The sequence below is a fragment of the Betta splendens genome, chromosome 16, assembly GCF_900634795.4.
Source record: "Betta splendens chromosome 16, fBetSpl5.4, whole genome shotgun sequence".
Classification (NCBI taxonomy): Eukaryota; Metazoa; Chordata; class Actinopteri; order Anabantiformes; family Osphronemidae; genus Betta; species Betta splendens.
This window is the reverse complement of record NC_040896.2, coordinates 14543898-14564234: the sequence shown is the minus strand read 5'-3', so window position 1 is coordinate 14564234 and position 20337 is coordinate 14543898. Positions and strand designations below refer to the sequence as shown.

Sequence of the window (20337 nt, the reverse complement as noted above, 5' to 3'; positions counted from 1 at the left end):
TTTTCCTCTCTTTGCTTGTTTAAGATAGCCGCAGTCGTGAGCTTTGTTTGCTGCCTCTCAGTCAAACAGAGCACAGGAGGTTCATTGTGGCCCAATGAAAGCAAATTAAAAAAATAGAAAGTGGCGACAGGCAGCAGAGTAAAGAGGTTTGGGAAGATTGAATGGAAGTGATGCTGATGCTAAGCGTAAAAGGATCAATCATGTCTAGTTACTGTAAACGGCCCTGTATTTACAGCACACAGAAATTCCCTTAGTTAACTTTCATCAGCTGACTTGAGAACAGATTTTGTCCGGTTTGACTCATGATAGCAGCTTTAACTCACTGTGGTCTCAGTGCGTCCTTCGCTGGAGAACAAAGGTTATTTAGTGAAGGCCAGTGAGGCTGGATGCAAACACATGGCTCGTCATAGATAACCACCCAATAATGGGTTATGATTAAACATTAATGATTAAGAATCCATACTGAAGCAGGCTGTAAACACAGTGTTATGTGCTCAGAACTCAACATCTGATCTCACCCTATTAAAACTATTCATGTATTGTGGTTCAACGCTATGACATGTTGCAGAGCATCTGGTTTTTGCTGAGCTCCTGCATCTAACAGGCACGGCCCTCTGCGCTCCATTTCTCAGATGCAGCCAGGCATCAAACTTTGCCACTAACCAAATGTGACCACCTTTGTTTGGGGAGCTGTTTATAGCAGCTGACAGACTGTGCCAGATATAAAAAAGCAGTGTTTTGTTTCTAAATGTGAAAATATTCCACCTTCTGACTGTTGTTGATTACAGACAGTTAATTGGGGCTTTTATAATAAATTGATTTGGACATTAACAAAATGCATAAGTGTGAGAGCGTCACAGGAAATATTACTGTTAATAAAACACAGATGCACATAATGGGACGGAGCATGTTTGCAGAGGTGCGTTGTAGATGCATTTAAGGACGCACTGAAGCGCGTGAAGAAGTAAAGTAATTATGTCGCCCCCTGCTTTTCAGTGAAAATGTGGGCAGTCACATCAAAAGGAGGAATGTTTGGTTGCATAACTGTCCTCAGCTTGTGTGTAAGAAGGTTGTTGCTTGCTTCAACCACTTGTTTTGATGCTGGTGGTGAAATTCATCTCTTCTTTACCCTCAGTGCGTCCATTGTGAATAATTCTAACGCTGCTTTGACCTCTGCCGCCGTCATCGTCTCATCCATTCACTCAGCGCGTAGGCTGAAGTGTGACTCATGGCTTTCAGGCGTCCGAGGGCCAAGTGACGCATCTCTGCCTTCGCGAACGCCGCACAGAGTCGTCTCGGTTGAAACCTGGTCAAAACGGAGAGGAGCGGCGCGTCTCCCTGCCAACGAACACGAGGCGCTGCTGTTCGTCCTGACACGTCGGCACATTAACACCTTCAGGCGCCGCCGCCGCTGCAGGTTTGGCAGCAGCTCTGCGTCCATGTCAGTGAATATTTGAGGGTGTGAGGAAAATACACGTGTCTGCAAAAAAATGTTCCTTTTAACTCTTTAGCAGTGAAAGACGCAAACAGTGCTGAGGCTCGTGTTTAGAGAGAGAACAGGGAACACTCACCACAGGCGAAGCTCATCTCAGCTGCTTCCTCAGGTGGGAACGAGGAGACGCTGGCAGCATGGAGGATAAAATGTGGCGTTTATATTATACCCCTTCACCATTAACATGATCCTGTATGTGTGGCACGTAATAAAGCAGTCTCACTCCGCCTGCAGGAGCCTGGTGCGTTGGAGCCAGTGGATGGCGCCAGTGTCCTGGTGTTGGTTTGGCTTCTGCTCATCCACAGCTGCTCACACTGATGCCTTATTAAAGTGTTCCATACATAAATAAATAACAACATCAAACACGTCCTTTGTCTGATGAAGGAAGATGAACTGTGGGATTTCTGAACACAAAGGAAACATCTTAATTAAACATAAAGAGCACGTCCGACCGCACATCACCATCAAAACGTTTACATTTCTTACAGATTTTCAGAATTTCCTAAACTGTCCTTTTTCACCCGACGATGCTGGAGGAGAGTGCGTCTCATGCCGTGACTCCCGAAAGCAGCAGCAAGGGATCCATCCACAAATCACTGTTATGAACAGAAGCATTCCTCAGTTCTCTGGGGTATATAAGGCTTCATTTGGTTTGGCTCCATGATATATGTGGAGGGCAAGAAGTCATTTAGCGTTCAATTTATTAGCCCGGTGATTTATGCTTGCTGTAAAGGTAGTGCTGGTGTCCTCCAGCCTCCAAAGCACCCTAATAATTTGGTAATAGATGATGTGAAAGCAGAAAAACTTCAGCAATCAGGGGAGTCCGAAAAAAAAGAACAGGGGTCTACTGTTTCTGCGGCGGCACATCATTTATCACTTGGGTTTTAGTTAGTTGGCGTAAAATAAACTGCATAAGTGAACACAACTCACATGCTGAGACCACAGCAGCTTAACCTTCTTGAAAACAGGAAGTCGACGACACCTGTAGGAGGATTCTGACTGAAAAAAACGGATTTCAGACTTAGCGATTTTATTTCTTGTGCACCGATTCCTTTCACTATAACATTAGCAGACTGTTAGAACAGTTGCTGTCAGGCTCCTCTCCTCTGCAGATCCATATCTGAACCACAGGAGGTTGTCACTGGTTTGTGGGCTTCCAGTTTTAGCTCGAAAATAAAAGCTTGGCGGTGCCTGTTACAAGGTGTCGATTGTTGCCCAGAGCTCAGTGCTTTTCTTCTGACTAACAGCCTGCTTGGAGCCTCTTCCCATGACCACCGCTGGGAAGGAGGAAGCTCTGTTACCAAATGAGTCACAGGGAGAAAAAAAAAAAAAAACAACCTGAAGTGTTTGGCAGCGTTCGGAGCAGCTTTGTGAGTAATCGCCATCCAGATCCTTGGACACGTCGCTTCGCTCTCACTTTTTCCATCAAGCGGCCTCACACAAGCCGAGCTCCATCACTCGACGGAGGCTGAGGTGCGAAAAAACAACAAGCCGGTTTCGATAAAGCCTCCGCATCTGCACGTCACGGCGCGGCAGCGTCTGTGCCTCCTCCTGTCGGTGGGCTGCTTTACTGGTCGACGTGACCCCATCAGTTGTGTCAGGTGTACCACCACCACCACCACGGCGGCGGCGTGGGGGAGGGGCAGCCCGCGTGTCCCTCCGCTGACAGGTCTGATGTACCAACCGTGACACTCCCCATTCGGCCGTGATCTAGAAACCAGATGGGAGAGAGCCGGGATTAGTCATGGGAATGTTTGGGATTGCGGCACATTTTGTTAATGAGCACGTCACTGTTGGGTAAAAGAGCTGCATTTTACAGATAAGCGACTCAGTCGAAGTCTATCAGCGGAGCTCCTTTCGCTGCATTGTTAATAATAACAGTCTGAGGCTGAGCTCAAAGTTGCATTGATCCATGTGCTGACTTCCACGGCCAACATGAGGAAAACAGGTTTTCTCCACATCTACTTATAGACACATTCCTTTCACCGTCTTCTCATTGCAGGTGTGTACGCTTCACAGCATGAACATGAGAGAGCTCTGACAGCCAACTCATCTCCGCAAACATGGCCGAATCTATTGGAGGCGATGAACGGCTCAAAACAAGACAAATACTTGTTTAAAAGATCTGGGTGGCCACGACTACAGCATCCGCACTCATCAACGGCTCAAGAGCAACAAACAGCGAGCTGCGTTTGGGGGGCGGGGGAGGTCTCCGTGGAGGGAGACCGTCCTCTCGGCTAATTCCTGTCGACGGAGAGGGAGCGCGAGCGGGGCCGCGGGGCTCTCGTTCCAAAGACAACATAGCCGGGGAGAGGTGGCCTATTGTGTCCTGACAGATCGGGCCCGGCGAGGGAGGCGGAGGAGGGCGCCTCCGACTGACACCCCGGGAGGAGCGGAGGTGAGCGGGATCCTGGGGGAGACGGGAGCGGCCGCTGCGGCGCGGGCCTCGCTACCACCTCACAGTTCAGACCTCGGTGTCTGTAAAGGGCACGTCCGTCCTCCTCCTCCTCTGTTGTTTCTGGCAGAGGATGGGAGCCCCTCCCCAGGTCCCCGCTCGCTGCCCATCACCTCCCTGCGTTGCTATCCATCCTCCTGTGCAGCTGGAGCTCTCTGTTTGACCTCCTCTCGCCTCACACAGCCCTTATTAACGCCGACTCTGACGGGACTCTGAGGACGAAGCACCACCGCCGACGTCGCGGTCATGGGATGCGGCGCGTCCGCTTTCCAGCCACTTGGTTGCATCGTTCCTCCACGCACTCCTGCAGAAAGTTGGGATTTATCGGGGTTATTTTTATGAGACACAGAATGTCTAAACTCACCAGTGCCTGTCGAGCACCTATAGTCGGGCCAAACTACGGTGAAGCCGCTGGAAGCGTGAGCCTGGATATTTGCACTGCATGGGTCAATGCTCTGGTCTCTGTGCTGCAGGAGCCTGCGTGAATGTGTGTGTGGTCCGCTGGGTGGCAACAGGCTTTACTGGCAGCAGAAGGCAAAGCTCAGTGGTGATGAGGTTTTAAAGGTTCAGTCGTGGCAGGAGCGCCGAACCAAACGAGCTGGTGCTCAACAAGAGAAAAAGGGCCAATCCGCCCGTTAAATAGTGATGTGTAAGGATAAAGAAGTTCCTCTAGAGTCTTGGAGGAAGCCTTGTGTTTGTTTTGTGTGTGTGTGTGTGTGTGTGTGTGTGTGTGTGTGTGTGTGTGTGTGTGTGTGTGTGTCTTAAACAGATTATACTGCTGGGATGCCACTTCTTCCACAGACTCTACATCACCCTGAGCTCCCAAGCTGTGAAAACATACTGGAGGTTTGTTGCTTCTTAGTGGCAGCTAATAAGGTGTCATTGTGCAGTAGACATCCCACAGAGTCTTTAAGATGATATTAATAGATTAAAAGGGAACCATCTACATATGTGTGTGTGTGTTTATGCACTGAATCAGACGTTCAGGCCGTTCTGCATTTTCTCAGACAAAGTTATTTTGTGCCCTGCTGCTGAAAAACCAGCTCGGCCACGATTAGAACCTGCAACATCAAAGCAGCTGCCTTTCAAAGACTTTCTTTTACAGCCAACGTCAGGACTCCTGGCTCCTGTGTGTCCAGACGGCTTATAAAAGACTGTTTTCATCCTCACCTCCCTATTCAACACCCCGCATCCTCTGTCCACCGCTGCTCTGCCGTTATCAGAAGGGACCCAGATATGACGTCTGGATTTCTCTGCAGAAGCGGACGCTGGCTGAGGAAAAAGCCTGTCGGCCTCTCGTCCATCTCTGCTGCCTGACCTCGTTAGTGCGGCCGCTTGATTAGAGGCTATCTGGACTTCCCTTTGAAGAGCAAACCGTTGTCTCGTCTCATCCCATTCACTTGATCCATCTCTGCGAGCTGACGCCGCACTCACTGTGGCTGGGCCTAAATGGAGTGAGCGTGAATTTCGCTGTCAGCCGTGGGAGTCTCGTGCATGTGGAGAAGTGCGGTTTGTTGTTTCAATAGATAGCAGTGGGCCGACAGAGCAGCGCTGCCTCTCCGCGGGCCGGAGCGGGGGAAACGGAGCGGTCTCCGCGGAGCCGCCTCTGGCTCCGAGCGCGGCGAGTGCGCGCCTGAGTTGTGTCTGCTTTGACGTGACCTCGGGGAAGGGCGGCCGATGACGCCCCGGGGTCGTTGCACGAGTCCGTGGCGCACGCTTGACTTTGTCATGACACCCACTTGGGCTCATTTACAAACGCATCGGCTTTCTCCGCCTGTTATTTGCCACCGCCCCGTCCAGTGAAACAACTGCTTTTCATCCCCTCTTGCTGCAATCGTCAGGCCCTGACACGGTGATTCTGGCAGATGACGAGTCTGTCTTTATTAAAGATCAACACCGGCAGAGTTCTCCTGTGACGACATGCTTGCGAGAGGCAGCTGTGTTTTCTCAGAGTCACTTCAGCAGCAAAACCTTGAACTACTAACAGCAATCTGCCCAGGAACGTGAGAGCAGAGTCGGCGTAAGCACAGTTTTCTGGATTATTAATCGCAGAAGTGAGGAACGCTGACGTGTCTTTGTGGCCCAACGGACCGACAAGCAGCTCAACATGTCTGCATCAATTCTGCCCAGAGCTGGAGTGCTGGGAAAAAAGGAATAAGAATTTTTAAAATATATAGTTTTACAGATATTTACGATCCAGACTGAACTTTCATTATATCACACGTTGTGCACACAATTCAAAACACCACAGAAGAACAGTAGGAGAAGTCCAACAGGTTTGTTGAAGGTGTGTGTTCACCTGTGAAGGTACAGCAGGTACACAGGGAAGGAGATCAGCACCATGGACAGGGCCACCAGGTAAACGCACCTTAAAGAGTCTGTCATTACCTCCACATACAAAGCCACTAAAGTTACAACCTCTGACGTCTCACTGAGTCATATCCACATGTTAGCGTGCATTGACTGAGTCACTACCATGAAATAAGCGTGACTCGCCTTTAATTAAAAAGCTGATTAACATAGACAGTCCGACTTGAACAAGCATCTGCTTCACCTGGAACAATACTTACGCTCATGGGGCCACGAAGACGTGAATGGATGTTCACTAGTGTCGTGACCTCTGACCCCGACTGCCCCCCCGTTCCCTCATCCAGATGCAGCTCCCGTGGAACACAGCCGTCCTCAACCTAAACAAAGCAATCCTGCCCCGAACAAGATGGATATTGTATCAGCATCTCGGTGACGAGTGGAGGGCTGGACACACGGAGCCGCCCTCTCTTCAGCCCCGATCGATCGCATCAACACAGAATAATGACTTTGTGTTGTTTTATGGATGAACTAAGACACATGAACCATCTCCTATATACTGTGTGGTGCATTACCGCATACAAAACGTGCCCTCTTGTGGGGAATATAATTAGAGCACAAAGTTAAAGTCTGAGGAAAAACTTTGCAGCGTTGGCTGCGCCACAAAAGTGCAAGATTGGGATCATATGTTGCCTGGATGAGAGTCCTTTGATCTCACTTGGCTTAAATAAGACTAGATGGAAACACGAATCCGAAGTCCCTGCGGGTTCGGTCTACGGAGATGTGCCAGTGTTGCATAATATTTGATTTAAAAACGACTTGTCAGCTCGTAAAAATCACTGGAGACTAGAACAAACAGCGGCAGCGACATGAAGAGGCACCAGCAAATTAACTTGGATGCCGATGGATGTAAAGTTAAAATAAAAAGGCACGATCACAAAGTCGTTGATTTTTTCCCCCCACACGATTTATCCCGTAACGTTATTTTAGCGGCGTTTGTGATTATAGCGCAACTGCATAAAACTCCAGTGTTACTCAACTATTTTTTTTTCTAATAGACTTTGCTTTGGGAGCTCCTCGGATGCTCCCACCCCTCGCCTCGCCCCTCCCTCCCCAAAAGTTTACGCCATGCAGCCTATAAGAAGTGCCTAAGTTTTTCAAGAATCAGAAAAGACTTGTCCTTCCCGGAACCCATCTATGGATCCTCCCGTGTCCCCAAAGCCAGCCAGACCTACAGGTGGACTACTTCTTTGACTTCATGAGAGGGAACTCGTTTTTTGGACACTTTCTGGGCGCCACCTACCCAAGTGGAGATGTCTGAGGAAAATATGGGGGAAGAATCGAGCAGCTCCCCTGCTTCTCCTGTGGACAGCCTGGGCAACAGCGAGGGGGAGCTGGACAGGCAGCCGAAGAGATGTGGGAGGAAGAGGAGACCGAGCAGGAGAAACGGGGAGGACTCAGATAGCCCGACCCCTGGGAAAAGAGAGAAGAAGTCCAGCAGCAGCAGCCCCCAGTCTTTCGAGGAGCTCCAGTCGCAGAGGGTCATGGCCAACATCCGAGAGCGACAGAGGACCCAGTCTCTCAACGAGGCGTTCGCGGCTCTGCGGAAAATTATCCCCACTTTACCCTCGGATAAGCTCAGCAAAATACAGACCCTCAAACTCGCGGCCAGATACATCGACTTCCTCTGCCAGGTGCTGCAGAGCGACGAGCTGGACTCCAAAATGTCAAGTTGTAGTTATGTGGCGCACGAAAGGCTGAGCTACGCCTTCTCCGTGTGGAGGATGGAGGGCGCCTGGTCCCTGTCAACGTCTCACTAGCATCTGCGGGGCGAACGCGCGTGCGCCCGGTCCGGTGCGACCCGGAGCCCGTGGCGCCGGGCCGGCGTCCGCGGCCGCCCCTCTGCACGCCTCTCTGCCCGGTTTAGTGACGTTCAACTCCCTCTCCGAGCCACAGGTCACTGCTGAATCTCCTGAACACGCTCTGACGGGGCACATCTGGAGTCCAATGCTGGATACATGGGATCACACTGTTTAAGCCAGAGCAGACAGAAGCTGTGGGGACCGCTTTGCTTTGCAGAGGCCCGACTGGGACTCAGCTCCGCGCGCCCCACTAACGCGTCTTTGTGTCGCTGACGACCAGTGTTAAACGTATAAAAGGAGTGTTGTTGAAGCGGTTCTCTCAGATTTCCTGGTGTGAGGCTGTCAACTGGTGGTGTAGCTCACGTTACACCCTGACCTTTGTGGATTTAACCTGTGCAAAAATATTTTCAGAATGCATTTATTTATTTATTGTCGAGGAGTTCATCCTGTGTCTGAAATACATTTTTTTACTATCGTCCTCGTGTAAATGTTTGTATATTTTTTGCATTAAAGAAAATGACGATAAAAACGCTGGACTCTGTTTTTGTCCTATCTCACCTCCATACTTGGTTGATTCCTACAGTACATGTATAGGCTTTACGTGCACATGTCTTTTGGTCTCCTGCCCACGTCAACTTTATGACAGGAGCTTGCACAATGCTAGTCGTAGTCACCGGGGAAAACAGATGGAGTTGTTATTGGCTCGAGTTGAAGCGGAGAAACATGCAGCTATTTACTTAATTATTACACAGGTCATATTTAAAAAAACAATACATTCCTTTAAGTCATTTTTAATTTATCTATTTGAGAAAAGTCCAAAGTTAACAGTTTATATAATGAAAAACATCTGGTGTAGCAAATAATTAAATAGAAAATAAAATAAAGTTTCAAGAACACCATAATATATATAAACTAAACTATAAACCTACATATATACACTTTGTCTTTCCCTAAGATTGCTTATAGTTGATTTAGGGTCTGGGCCTCAAACGCCCCATTATAAGTAAATTCGTTATAAGCTCAGAGGGCTCAAGTCAACCTGCTGCATTCTGGCCATTCTTCAGTATGAGCGTAAACAATGGTGCATTTAAGAGTCCAGGATGTTTCAAACGTGGTCGATGAAGAACTTGAAGCTTTCTTCAGTGTTGTCGAAACACCTTTACTGCAGCTGCCCTGTGTGAGCTTCAAAAGCCATTAATAGATATTAATATTTTTTATGTTAATCTCGCGTTATTTTCGTAGTTCCGTTTCAACATAATATTAAACCTTCTGCGTCCTTGCCCTCGTCCCGTAATCTTGGAACGTATTCCCGATTATTGCCACTGAATAAATCTGCTGTAATCGCGCTGTGATTGATCTTAGCGATCTGGGAAAGTGTTTCTCACCGTCCAAATCAAAGCGTGTGCCCGTTTGGAGGTGTGGAATTGGCCTGCCAGGCACGCATGGAATTCCCAGATGTCTATGAAATTTAAGGAGGCCGTGAAGGTAGGCTGTAGGTCTGCACACCGAGTCAATCCTCGGGGAAGGTTCAGGGGGAAACGCTTCATAAACACGGTCTGGGCCCAAAGCTCAGCAAACAGCTTCCCCTGAAACGTTTACAGACCAAACACTAACTCTAACCCGTTTCTCCAAAAAGCTAAAGTCTTCATTCTACAAAACTATTCCTGCCTCATGCAACGCAATACCCTTAAATCCGTCTCCTCTCTCTCTGCGAGGAGAGAGGAGTTGCCAATTGAGGCGATGCAGAGGCACAGAATGAAACCTATTTAGAACAGATGTTAGTATTTTTTAAAAAAGTCACGTGAATTGAGCAGATGTTCAGACCGCGCGCTCGCCGTGCAGCGCATTTCTCTGCAGGGAGAGCTCGGAGGAGCTCTGCTTCCTCACAGCCGCGCACGGAGACGCTGAAGCCTGGCGTTCACATTATACACGACGCTTGATTAAAATGGATTTATAAAAAGGGCCACCTGCTGGGAGAAGGACTCTGGCTGGGCCTGACCCTCGGCGCCGAGACAAAGGTAGGCTGTGAACACACGGACGGGCCGAGACTGCTGATTGTGTGAGATGATGACTCGCTCATTATTTGTCTGTAAGATGATATAAAGATCAGGATGTTTTTATAGAGGCTCGCAACAATAAAGGGTGTGTGTGTGTGTGTGTGTGTGTGTGTGTGTGTGTGTGTGTGTGTGTGTGTGTGTGGGAGGAGGCTTAAAGAGAAGGGAGTAACCGTGGAGTGGGATTCTGAATTTATCATCCACAAACAAAATGCACGACACATTTATTGCAGACTGCAGCTGCACAAACACATGCGGTGTTGGATCAAAGTGGACGATGAAATATGTTGTGCTTTTGAAAAACACTCATTCTAGATTTTTGGTGACGTCAGTAATATGTCGTTTTTTATGTAATAATTTCTATTAATACCTTACATTAAAATACAGTTAAAGATAACAGTTCGTATGCTAAATAAATTGCCAAATAAAATATACTATAATTATAAAACATTATTATTTTTAGGTTCAGATTAAGTTCGTGGACATTGCATACAATTATAATATTTTTTAAATCTCGCATAAATTGATTTGTGGTTAAAAAGGAATACGGTATATAGGTCACGTTATTTATTCATATATTACATTTTTATTTTTAAGTTTTTCTACATTTCAATGTTAAAAAATTGTAGGATCTGTTGCATGTGGAAATTAAAATAAATGTGCTATTATCATTAGTGTCATTCCATATCAGAAATATTTGAACACAACATTTGAATAAGTTGTTTTTGCTTAGCTTTTCGTTTTTCCAGGGCCTAACATGAAAGAACAGGTGCAGATTTTACTGCCTGCTCCACAGATTTAAGTGAAACTCCAGATTTTCCATTGTGAGAAATGAAGAATTCTCTGGTCTATAATCAAACGGCTTTTGTCCCCACACACGGGTTCATCAGCACCTTTCACATTGCCCTAAAACGTGTATATTAAACCCAGGAGCACTTAGACAAGTTCAGAGAAACGGAGAAGCTGAACCGAAGCCTCCATCGAGGCATCGGTTCCTTCTGATTACTGCATACGTGAACATTTCCAAAGCAGAATTTTATCTATTACTGCACACACGTGAAAAGTCTTAATAGCACTCATTCGCATAGAAGAAAAGGTAATTGAAACAGCCACGCTGCACGTGTGAAGTCACAACTGAAGTCACATCTGCAGCAGATGTTCATTTTATCACAGACTAAAAGTGCTTGTTTATGCAAATTTAAGATAAATAAATAGATTTGGAGTCTAATATCAATATAGTCATTAATTATAAAGTATTAATTTCAGTTTAGTGGTTGACAGCTGCAATTTTAGGGACATCATTGACGCTTAGTTGACACCTGCTCAGGTCATAAAATATGGAAGTTTTCATGGCAACATATACGGCTCGTAGTTTTTAATTTAAATGTTCCAAAAATGTTCAGAGTTAAACTAGTTTCCCTGTGGGTTGAATTTCCAAGCTGAGAATAAGCATCAGCTCTAAAATTATTGGAACCACATTTTATTTTCCTTGACGCCCATGTCTCCCTTTTCAGAACTAATGATTTTGCAGCTAATCTGGTTACAAAGGTTTCAACAAAACCTGAAGGATTTCAGTATCACATCAGATAGGTTCAAAAGGTCTTTGGTTGTTGGGAGCTGTCATCTGATGATGATCTCACCATCTGGAGTGTTTTCTACTAGAGAAAAAAATCGTGCAGATTCAGCAGCTTTAGGCGTGAGGGGGACGATGGGGGACTTCAATTCACCCAAAAGCACCGTTAAAGCTCTTTGCTTCATGTTCTTGCTTTAAGACCAAAATCCTGAAGTAATGCACCTGAAAAGTTTCACTTGAGTTAAATTGTCTTTGTCAGAGTTACTGTGTTTAAATTTTTTTTTTGTTGAGGTATTTGGTTTAAATGGATACAATAGAGGTACTTGTGCAGTCTGGGCTGTCAGAGAACATGTTTAATGGATGCTTGTTTAAATCCGCTTGAAGGTTTGTGGACACACACACAATGTTTAAGTTGGCAAATTACAGATTTCAGCTGAGAACGTGACGCCATAACAGCTCGGCGTTCCATCGCGATGAATGGCGCGCCGGTCGCAGCGGATGACGGCACGTTGCGCACGCACAAGCAGACGCGTCCTTTGATGCGCGTCCAAAAGGCACGAGCGCCCGATGGGACGTGTTCACCCCGCGCCGCAGCCTCGTTGAACGTGACGCGTGCCACCCAGGCTGCAGACAAGACGTGGATCAATGTGTTGGAGGGGAATACGCGATGACGTCACACCGGAATGAGGCTGGAAAAGGGCTCGGCACGTTCTGGAACTGGCCCGGGTCCCCGTTGGCTCGGAAGAGGCGCTGGAATAACAAACAGGCAATCAGAGGCCGGCGCGAGCCCACACAATGGCGTCCAAGGACCTTGCACGTAATAAAAGCGGAGTTTTTCACTTCAGGGGGATGATTATTTGTGTTCTTCCGCCGTCCGTAAACAGAGGGCCTCTCCCAGGAAGTATAAACATACAGCTGGAGTGCAGGGGAGTCGGCGATTTCCAACATTCCTGTTTATGCTCAATCAAGACAGAGTATTTATGCACAAGCGAAGCCTGGCTCAATCAAGGAATCCAGCACAAAGGCCTGTTTGGGAGAAGGACGACCTCTGCGTAGAGACGTTGATCTCATTCTGATAGAACAGGACAGACTTGTACCTGACAGGGACCCAGTTAGTCTAAGTGCTGAGTGCAACGTGCAGGCTTTGTGTGATGCTCTGGGGTTAATAAGGCTCTAATGGCTCAGCATCCTCACTCGGCCCCTGAGGGGACTCTGCTCCCTGGGTATTAATCCCAATGCCTCCTGCTGGTCGTGCTGATAATTGGAGTGTTGTTACCTAGAGTTACAATGGACTCTTTTCTTTCTGAACCATCAAGTACTTTATTCTTATCCAATTTGGTGGATTCTTTCCAGGCAGAGGCATTAGGACATGGAGGCGGAGAAACCCTGATCATCTACCTCTTATTGTGTCAAGATAAGGACTTTGTTTAATCAAAGAAAACATCTAAACAATTTTTCATCCATTCACACTTTTGATATGATGCAGATTTTGCTTAGGAATCAAACAGTGTCAACTTCCTGCATCATCCACCCAATTCACAGAGATACTATGGCCACAGGCTGGATGTCGACCTCTCAAACATCTCCACTGATTGTGTAGACACGGTTTGTGTTACTCTACTACAAGGTCCAGCAGCCTATGCATTGAAATATCAAAAACTAGAAGTAGAACCTTAGCATGAAAATGTGGGTTTGAACAAGCTGAGGAAGCTTGTGGTCAACAGTCATTTTAAGTTAGGTAATCCTTAAAACATCCCGTCAGGCGTTGCTATGACATAAACCAGAGCTGTAAACAGGACTGATTTTCATTTGTGTTGCTTTGGGCGAATTCTCACCTGGCTTTAATGTTGCTTATAACTTATGACTCATGGTGCTTTTTCCTTACATCCCAGCAGGACCAAGGCGCCGACTCTCCCTACACGCGTCGGGACCCTTCAGCTCACCAGGCGGCGACCCACCTGGTCGGACCAAAGACGATAACCTGAACAGCAGCAAACGCGGTCCCACGAGCTGGTGTTTTAACCAGGTCGGTTTCCTTGGTGCCAGATCCTTGTCCACTGTGATTGGCCGGTTTGACATGAGGTCAGTGGGGTCAAACACGGGCTCAGCTCTGTGACCTCCAGCAGAGGGACTACACCTTCAGCCTCGAGTCACACGGTTAGAGCTGCCTCTATTCTGATTAGGCTCCTTACACACATGGTAAGAAAATCCACAGAGAGCAGCCTTGAGTAAACGGCGACATTGGGTTTTACATGACAGTAACAATAATTAACTGGATTAATGTGGAGGGAGCTGAAAAAGCTGTGTTTATTAATTACAGCGGAGGTTTTAGTTATGTTAATGCCAAGTTTGAACGATCTTGGAGAAACAAAATCGCCTGAATGATTAATGCAATTAATTTTAAAAATGCTGACGGCGTTTCATTTGTTGGCTGAAACGTTGCATAAGCGTAAAAGAATCTTGGTGCGATTGACCTCATTGGTTTCATGTGCTGTAACGCATATGTAAACGAGGGAAAGCAGCTTCAAATGTTGACGCAATGACTCACATCTTGGCTTATTGTTCATAGAACTGCTTTGGTGCAGCTAACGGACACATTGCCCTTAAATATAAATGAATAGGATGTCAGAGCCACTGCATCTGCCACGGGAAAGCGCGTCTGGGCCGCGTTCTGCTGCGTCTGAACCGAACGGTCTCGTACCGGCGCTCATCATCCAAAAGCGAAGAAACACACGTTCAATTTCCACGGGCGACAGCGGAACACAACTGGGAGCGCATCAGGAAACACGGCGTTGTGTTTGTTTTACGAGTGTATTATCATGTCAGAAGAACATGTTTCTTTAGGGAAAAGCTCAAACGTTAATAAAAACACGCTGAACCAGGAGCAAGTCCGGTTATTTTACACTGCTTTTCATAAAATGTTGAAGTAAAAATAAAATGGTAAAAAGTGAGAAAAGCACCATTCAACAGTATAACGAGGGTTAAAGAGCTTTAACAGTAGTATCTAAATATATAAATAGCTTTTTAAACATATTATTGTAGCTACTTGAAGAAATGTTTTGTGAAACCAGTGCTGATATGTGGCAGTGAGTCATCTTTTCTCACACATGCGTAAGTTTTGTTTTGTTCTCACCATGTGTTATTTTGGTTAATTTCCCCAACCTTTAACATTTGCCCCAGAGAGATGCAAATGCCCAAAGAACATAATGGCTCCCTTCCTGTGTAACAACTAGGCTGTAAAGGAAGATAATTAGGGTTGTCATGACGACACGATCCACTGGGCCCACGGTGCCGCGTTCGCCTGCAGAACTTCAAACGGTCTCGGGGCTCCGCTGGCGCTGGTGCACGAGCTCTGGTTTGAATTAGGCACAGGCTTGGACGGTCTCCTCCTCAAATTCAGGATCAATACGAAGCGGCCCCTTCAGAACGAGGAGGAGAAAGGAGAGATGGAGCCGGGCCGGTCCCGGTCCACGTGGAACGCGGGATCTGGGTTTCATTAGAGACAATTCTCTTATCTGTTTCATCTCAACGCTGCCCCAGAGGGCTGGCAGGGAGAGCGCTGCAGTGGGAGAACGCAGAACTGCATCCAGCCAGAGGCCTGTGGCTCGGGTCACTGGAACACTCCTGCCCCTGCTGCTAGTCATCAAATGTTTGCTTGCTTTTGTAAATAGATTTTCTTCTTTCAACCCCACAGGACACACAACACTACTTTTTGTTCTCTGGATATTTTGAGAGGAGTCGCCCGAGTCACAGAGCGTTTGAGCCCGACATGCTTTTTTCGTCATCAGCATAAGTGCAGTTGCTCCGATGGCCCTTGACTTGACCGTTCCTCATTGAACTTTCAGGTAAAAATCCTAGAAATACTCTGGACGCCGCAGTCGGGATTCTTCATTCATATCAACCAAGCGTTTAGCACAGCAGACACACGGAGAAATCACCAACCTGCCTCCAACCGAAGGTAACAAAACCCACATGGCAGCATTTTGAAATGATTTGCTTAAACAAAAGGATATATGATCTCAGAGACGTGGGGATCAGAAGGGACAGTTTAGGTCACTTCCTTGGCTCAAAGCAAGCCTTATTCACGCAGGGGATGCCCTTTGTGGTTGAATATGAGAGACGGGTGGGGAGGCAGAGGAGCTCACACAGGGATGTGGGGCCCTTCGCAACCTGGAGTTGAAACTGAGAGCCCTCCTCATCAGGGGTGGGGGATCGTAGGCAGAGACCCCTCATCAGAGGCGAGCTGGGAAATGCGGAGGACAGCGCGGGTCGGCTCGCGGTGACGGCCCGTCGGGTGCCGTTACCATGGGAATCATCGCGAGGGCCCAAGAAAATGGACGACAGGCACAACAATGGGGAGGCGTAATCACGAAGGTCAGAAAAAGTTACAGAGCTATGTGGTCGTTCCTGCTCCTCCTTGAGGGACGTGCTCCGAGGACTCTCCTCAAGCAGCCACGCTCAGATCCCACTCCGCTTCCACCTCGAGATGTTTGCCTTCCGCTCCTTTGTACTGGGTGCCCTGCAGATGGAATCTCGCATCCTCTTTAAGGGGGAAATTTTATGACTTATTAACCGCCAACGGTTCCCGACCTCCGAGGAGCGATTAAACTCTCTCCTGCGGTCGCGGCACAAATGCCAGTGTTTGAGTTGGACCGGGGGGAGAGATTTGGATGTTTTTGCTGCTCTCCGCCCTGCGTGCAAGTGCAACAAAACACTGGAGCGGGCTCCAGCACCAGACCAGCGTGTCAAGATAAAGATAATAAGACGCTGCCTTTGTTGTGAGATTACAGACAGTGTAGTGTGGATTTATGCTCTAAGAAAACACTTATGGACATATGATTGCAATAAAGAAAACGCTCTATCGAAACAAATCAAGCATCAAAAAGCCCACAACGATGATACAACAACAAACTCTTAATCTCCAATAACAGGATATTAATACGTTTCCCCTATAATTTAATAGTCATCCTGGCTGCAGGTGAATAACGGCAGCCTCCTCCTCGTCCGAGCTCCAAAAATGACTTTTCTTCACCAACTCTCTTTAAAGTAGTTCTATTACTTGTGAAACGGCGTCAGTGGTGTGACTGAATCATTTATCACCAGCCAAAAACAACCGGGATGAATAATTGAGTCCAGATGTAGCCGATTCGAGCGCGATACCAGGGCTCATTTCCTGTCTCTGCTTTGTGAAGCAGCCTATTACACCTCCCAGGCAGCTGATGGGCGAGACCGGGCCGGGCCGGGCCGGGCCGGACGTCAACACTCCCCAGGTGTTGGAGCTGGAGAACACGCCATCACACTGGGCTGTAGGTTAGTGTGGACACAGATCCTGTGTTATCAGTAATATGTATAATCAACCAGCATCGATATTGGGCTCGTGTATTTTTACGGTGAACCAAATCATGCACAGAAACCATATCTTTTAATTATTGTGTTGAGGATGTGGTTTTAATGTTTTTGGGTTTGGAGGCTGTTTTGGACACAGGTAGGGGTCGGGCATGAAGTGATCTTCAAATAAATAAATAAAGGCTTTAAAGGGGATGCACCCTTGCCTGCAGTAGCAGTCCCCTTGTTTATTTTCGGAGCTCAAAGACCTCGCAGGCCATAACTCTCCCTCCGCCTTAAAAGCATCTTAGGCTGCATGTGGTAGTGATTAGGCTGCAGGTGATTGGCCGCTGCTCAGCGCCGGTGGCGTCTGCTTTATGTACGGGCCGAGATGTTCCGTCACGCCTTCCACGCGCCCCCCCCCCCCCCCCGCAAGTATCGGCTCCATTGACGGTCTCCGGCTTCGAAGCGTCTGTTCAGGCCACGTTCCCCCTCCCTCCTCGTGAAGAACCCGGATGGGCTCGGGCGCAGAGCGGCATCCCGTCGCGTTCTGCAGGTGGGAGCCGCTCGGCTGCAGCACGCGTCTCCCGCTCGCCCGCGCTGAAACCTGCATCCGGGCGCCAGGTTCCCACCAAACAAACAAGCGCTGAAGGTTTCCATGGACGGGATCGGCCTGAGGATGGATGTCAGGATTGTTTGGAGGAGGAGGTAAATAGTGGAGCGGAGGGGCCCACAGCCCCAACGCAGTGTTTACACTGTAATTAGTCTTTGCAGGATGAGATCCCTGACAGCGGCTCTGAGGCGGCGTGGCACCATCACGTCAACGCCAAACGCGGCCTCCGTGGACCGTGTCCCAGAACGGGTGGTCGGACCTTTCCCTCCATCGCTCCCCTTTTGTCCCATCTTCTTTTTCTCCATCTCTCGTTTGCGTTTTGCGTTTTCCTCCTCGCTCCTGGACTTCCTGCTCCGTCTCATTCCGACTGAACCTGAGCGTCAGCTTCAACTTCCTGCTCTCTGCAGGTCCCTCCGGACCCTGAGCCCATGACACAGTCTACAGCCATGCATGCAGAATGGGAGGAGGGGGGGGGGCTCATTCAGAACTGTGTCACTGTCCACCTGAGCAAACAGAGTCTCGGGGAAGCACGGGGGGAGGGAGGGAGGCGGGGGAGACGCTGGTAGGGAACCAATTGATGAGGGAGGGCTGGCAGAACCACGGCCAATGTACAACAACATTAGTCTTCCGTTCTGGCCCAAATGAGCGCTGCTCCTCGACACATCTGTGCGTGGCCGTTTCTTCTTCTTCTTCTGTTCTCCGTTTTCCCCGCACACAGCTCCCTCCAATGGAAACACATTCCTGTCATGCTTCACTGCTGCTCGCTGTTTAGATTCCTCATTACAAACAGCATTACACGCATGGGCTGGAGCCGCTCGCTGCACCGGCCAGCGAGACGCAGGAGACCTCGGTCCTTCACAGCTTCTGCAGGACAGAGGAAGGAGTGGCTCCATCAGAGGCCAAACCCCGAATTATGCATATGAACCATCTTTTCCTCGGGGAGAGAAAAACAACTGCAACATCTGTCCTTTGACATAAAAAGGTGAAATGATTCTCGTTGCAGAACTTGATGGAACCCAACTGAAATCTCTGGACAATTAAAACCACTTCAAGCTTCATTAATCAGTCATTGTGTAATTTTGTTGGACGAGGGCGATTGTCAGCATATAGAGGCCGATGATCCAACCTCTGACCCGAGCATGAGAGTCCCAGTGGGTTTCAAACCGTGTAGGAGCATAAAGATGTTTTCCAGTTAATCAGGTCGGCACTAAAATTTAAACCCCCTCAGAAAGAATCAATTGCCTCCATCTAATCACTAAGTAAATAAGCATGCTGATTTTCTTAGCCCTTCATAATAAAAGCATTCACAGACCGTGGCGATGAGTTACCAGAGCATGGAAAGACTCTGGTGACGACCAGACTGAATGAAACAATCATGACAAGTTCAACATCCAAGACGTGAACAGAAAATGAGGCCAAATGTGAGTGAGCACACACACGTACGCACACGCACACACACAATTCAATAGAAGTTTGTGACTAATATTAAGAAGAAACTGGACAGCATTAACTTGGCACAGCCGGTGAAGCAGTGTTAACGCATGACAGCAATGAGTCACAGGATTCTCCCGAAGCGCTCGGCTGCTTCTTCATCAACATGTGCAAAAAGACGCTCCTGAACATGAGCTTTTCCAACACGGTCGAGAAAGAAAACACTTCAAAACTACAGCGACGAAAACAGTAATTGAGCCAAGAGCGAGGCAAAAACAGAACATGAGTCACTCACATAACCTGGAGCAGAGAGACGCCATCAAACCCCCGAGCAGTGAAACGTGCAGGACGCCACCTGAAACCGGCAGAAGGTCCAACCTGGCAACCCGAGCAGCGACTGACGGCTGGTTAAACACGAGCCCGGAAGCGGCGCAGGTGGGCGTGATTAGGCTCATTAATAACGCTGAGGGACCCAAACAGGAAGCGACTGAAGCATCTACAACAGAAAAAGGTCTCTGGGTCGTCGCAGTAATATAGAAAATACAAAACAAAGATTTGGTTTTTATCCAAAAAAAGGACATAAATAACACTATGACTTTCATGACTATGAAACTCAAAATCTGTGTTATGCACATATGTAAACACTATTTGAGCTTTCTCTTCTCCTACTAATAAAGCGACTTGGGAGGACCCCCCCCCCCCCCCAAGAATGCAAGCTGTCCAACTATGCGTCCAGAAGCCCGGAGCCGGGACCTGGAAGGAGGGGAACCGGAGGCCACCTGTTCCCACTCACTTGTGCTCCGCGCTGGCGTGTTCACGGCCGATTAACACCAGGCCGCATGAGGTGGCGGCGCCAGATGAAGTTCAGAACCGCGGCCCGAGGCGTCCGATGCCCCGGCTCCCACCTCATGCGCGGGGAGAAGCTGTGTCACGACGGCCGGCGCCGCCGTCTGGTCGGGTAACACGTCCCTACATTAGATTAGTAGCGCGTTATGTTCAGTCAACAACATGCCTACACTGTGCTGTTCCTCAAACTGTGATGTAGCACCGCGGAGCTGTCACAGAGCTGTTTCACACTCTGGCCTCCACCCAAAGTCCCACAACGTGAAGCCGTGTAGTTCCTCATTCCTTATGATGAAGTATGTGAATTATACGGGGAACGTCGAGCCCTCGCAGACTTATGTTTAATATATTGTGCAGAAACGCCGGCTCTAAAATGTTTGCG

General features: G+C 48.2%; 1 protein-coding gene and 3 long non-coding RNA genes across 4 annotated transcripts; 2 read left to right on the top strand and 2 right to left on the bottom strand.

The window, feature by feature from the left end:
• Positions 1–677: 677 nt before the first annotated feature.
• LOC114843044 (uncharacterized) lies at positions 678–3740 on the bottom strand. Its single transcript, XR_005896788.2, has 2 exons — positions 1572–3740; positions 678–1480 (listed from the first exon to the last, which is right to left on the bottom strand). It is a non-coding gene; the product is annotated as an uncharacterized LOC114843044 (long non-coding RNA).
• A 3652-nt stretch (positions 3741–7392) lies between these two features.
• On the top strand, positions 7393–8665 carry twist1b (twist family bHLH transcription factor 1b). The gene has a single exon (XM_029130546.3). The coding sequence runs from the start codon at positions 7568–7570 to the stop codon at positions 8072–8074; it is 507 nt and encodes a 168-aa protein (XP_028986379.1). The 5' UTR covers positions 7393–7567; the 3' UTR covers positions 8075–8665.
• Positions 8666–9655: 990 nt separating this feature from the next.
• On the top strand, positions 9656–14627 carry LOC121201708 (uncharacterized). The gene is made up of 2 exons (XR_005896785.2): positions 9656–10134; positions 13636–14627. It is a non-coding gene; the product is annotated as an uncharacterized LOC121201708 (long non-coding RNA).
• Positions 12082–19548, bottom strand: LOC129603165 (uncharacterized). Its single transcript, XR_008692854.1, has 2 exons — positions 19408–19548; positions 12082–12493 (listed from the first exon to the last, which is right to left on the bottom strand). It is a non-coding gene; the product is annotated as an uncharacterized LOC129603165 (long non-coding RNA).
• Between the last annotated feature and the right edge of the window lie 789 nt (positions 19549–20337).

Excerpts from the sequence above, each read along its gene's own strand:
- twist1b (XM_029130546.3), top strand. The coding sequence starts at position 7,568 with ATGTCTGAGGAAAATATGGGGGAAGAATCGAGCAGCTCCCCTGCTTCT.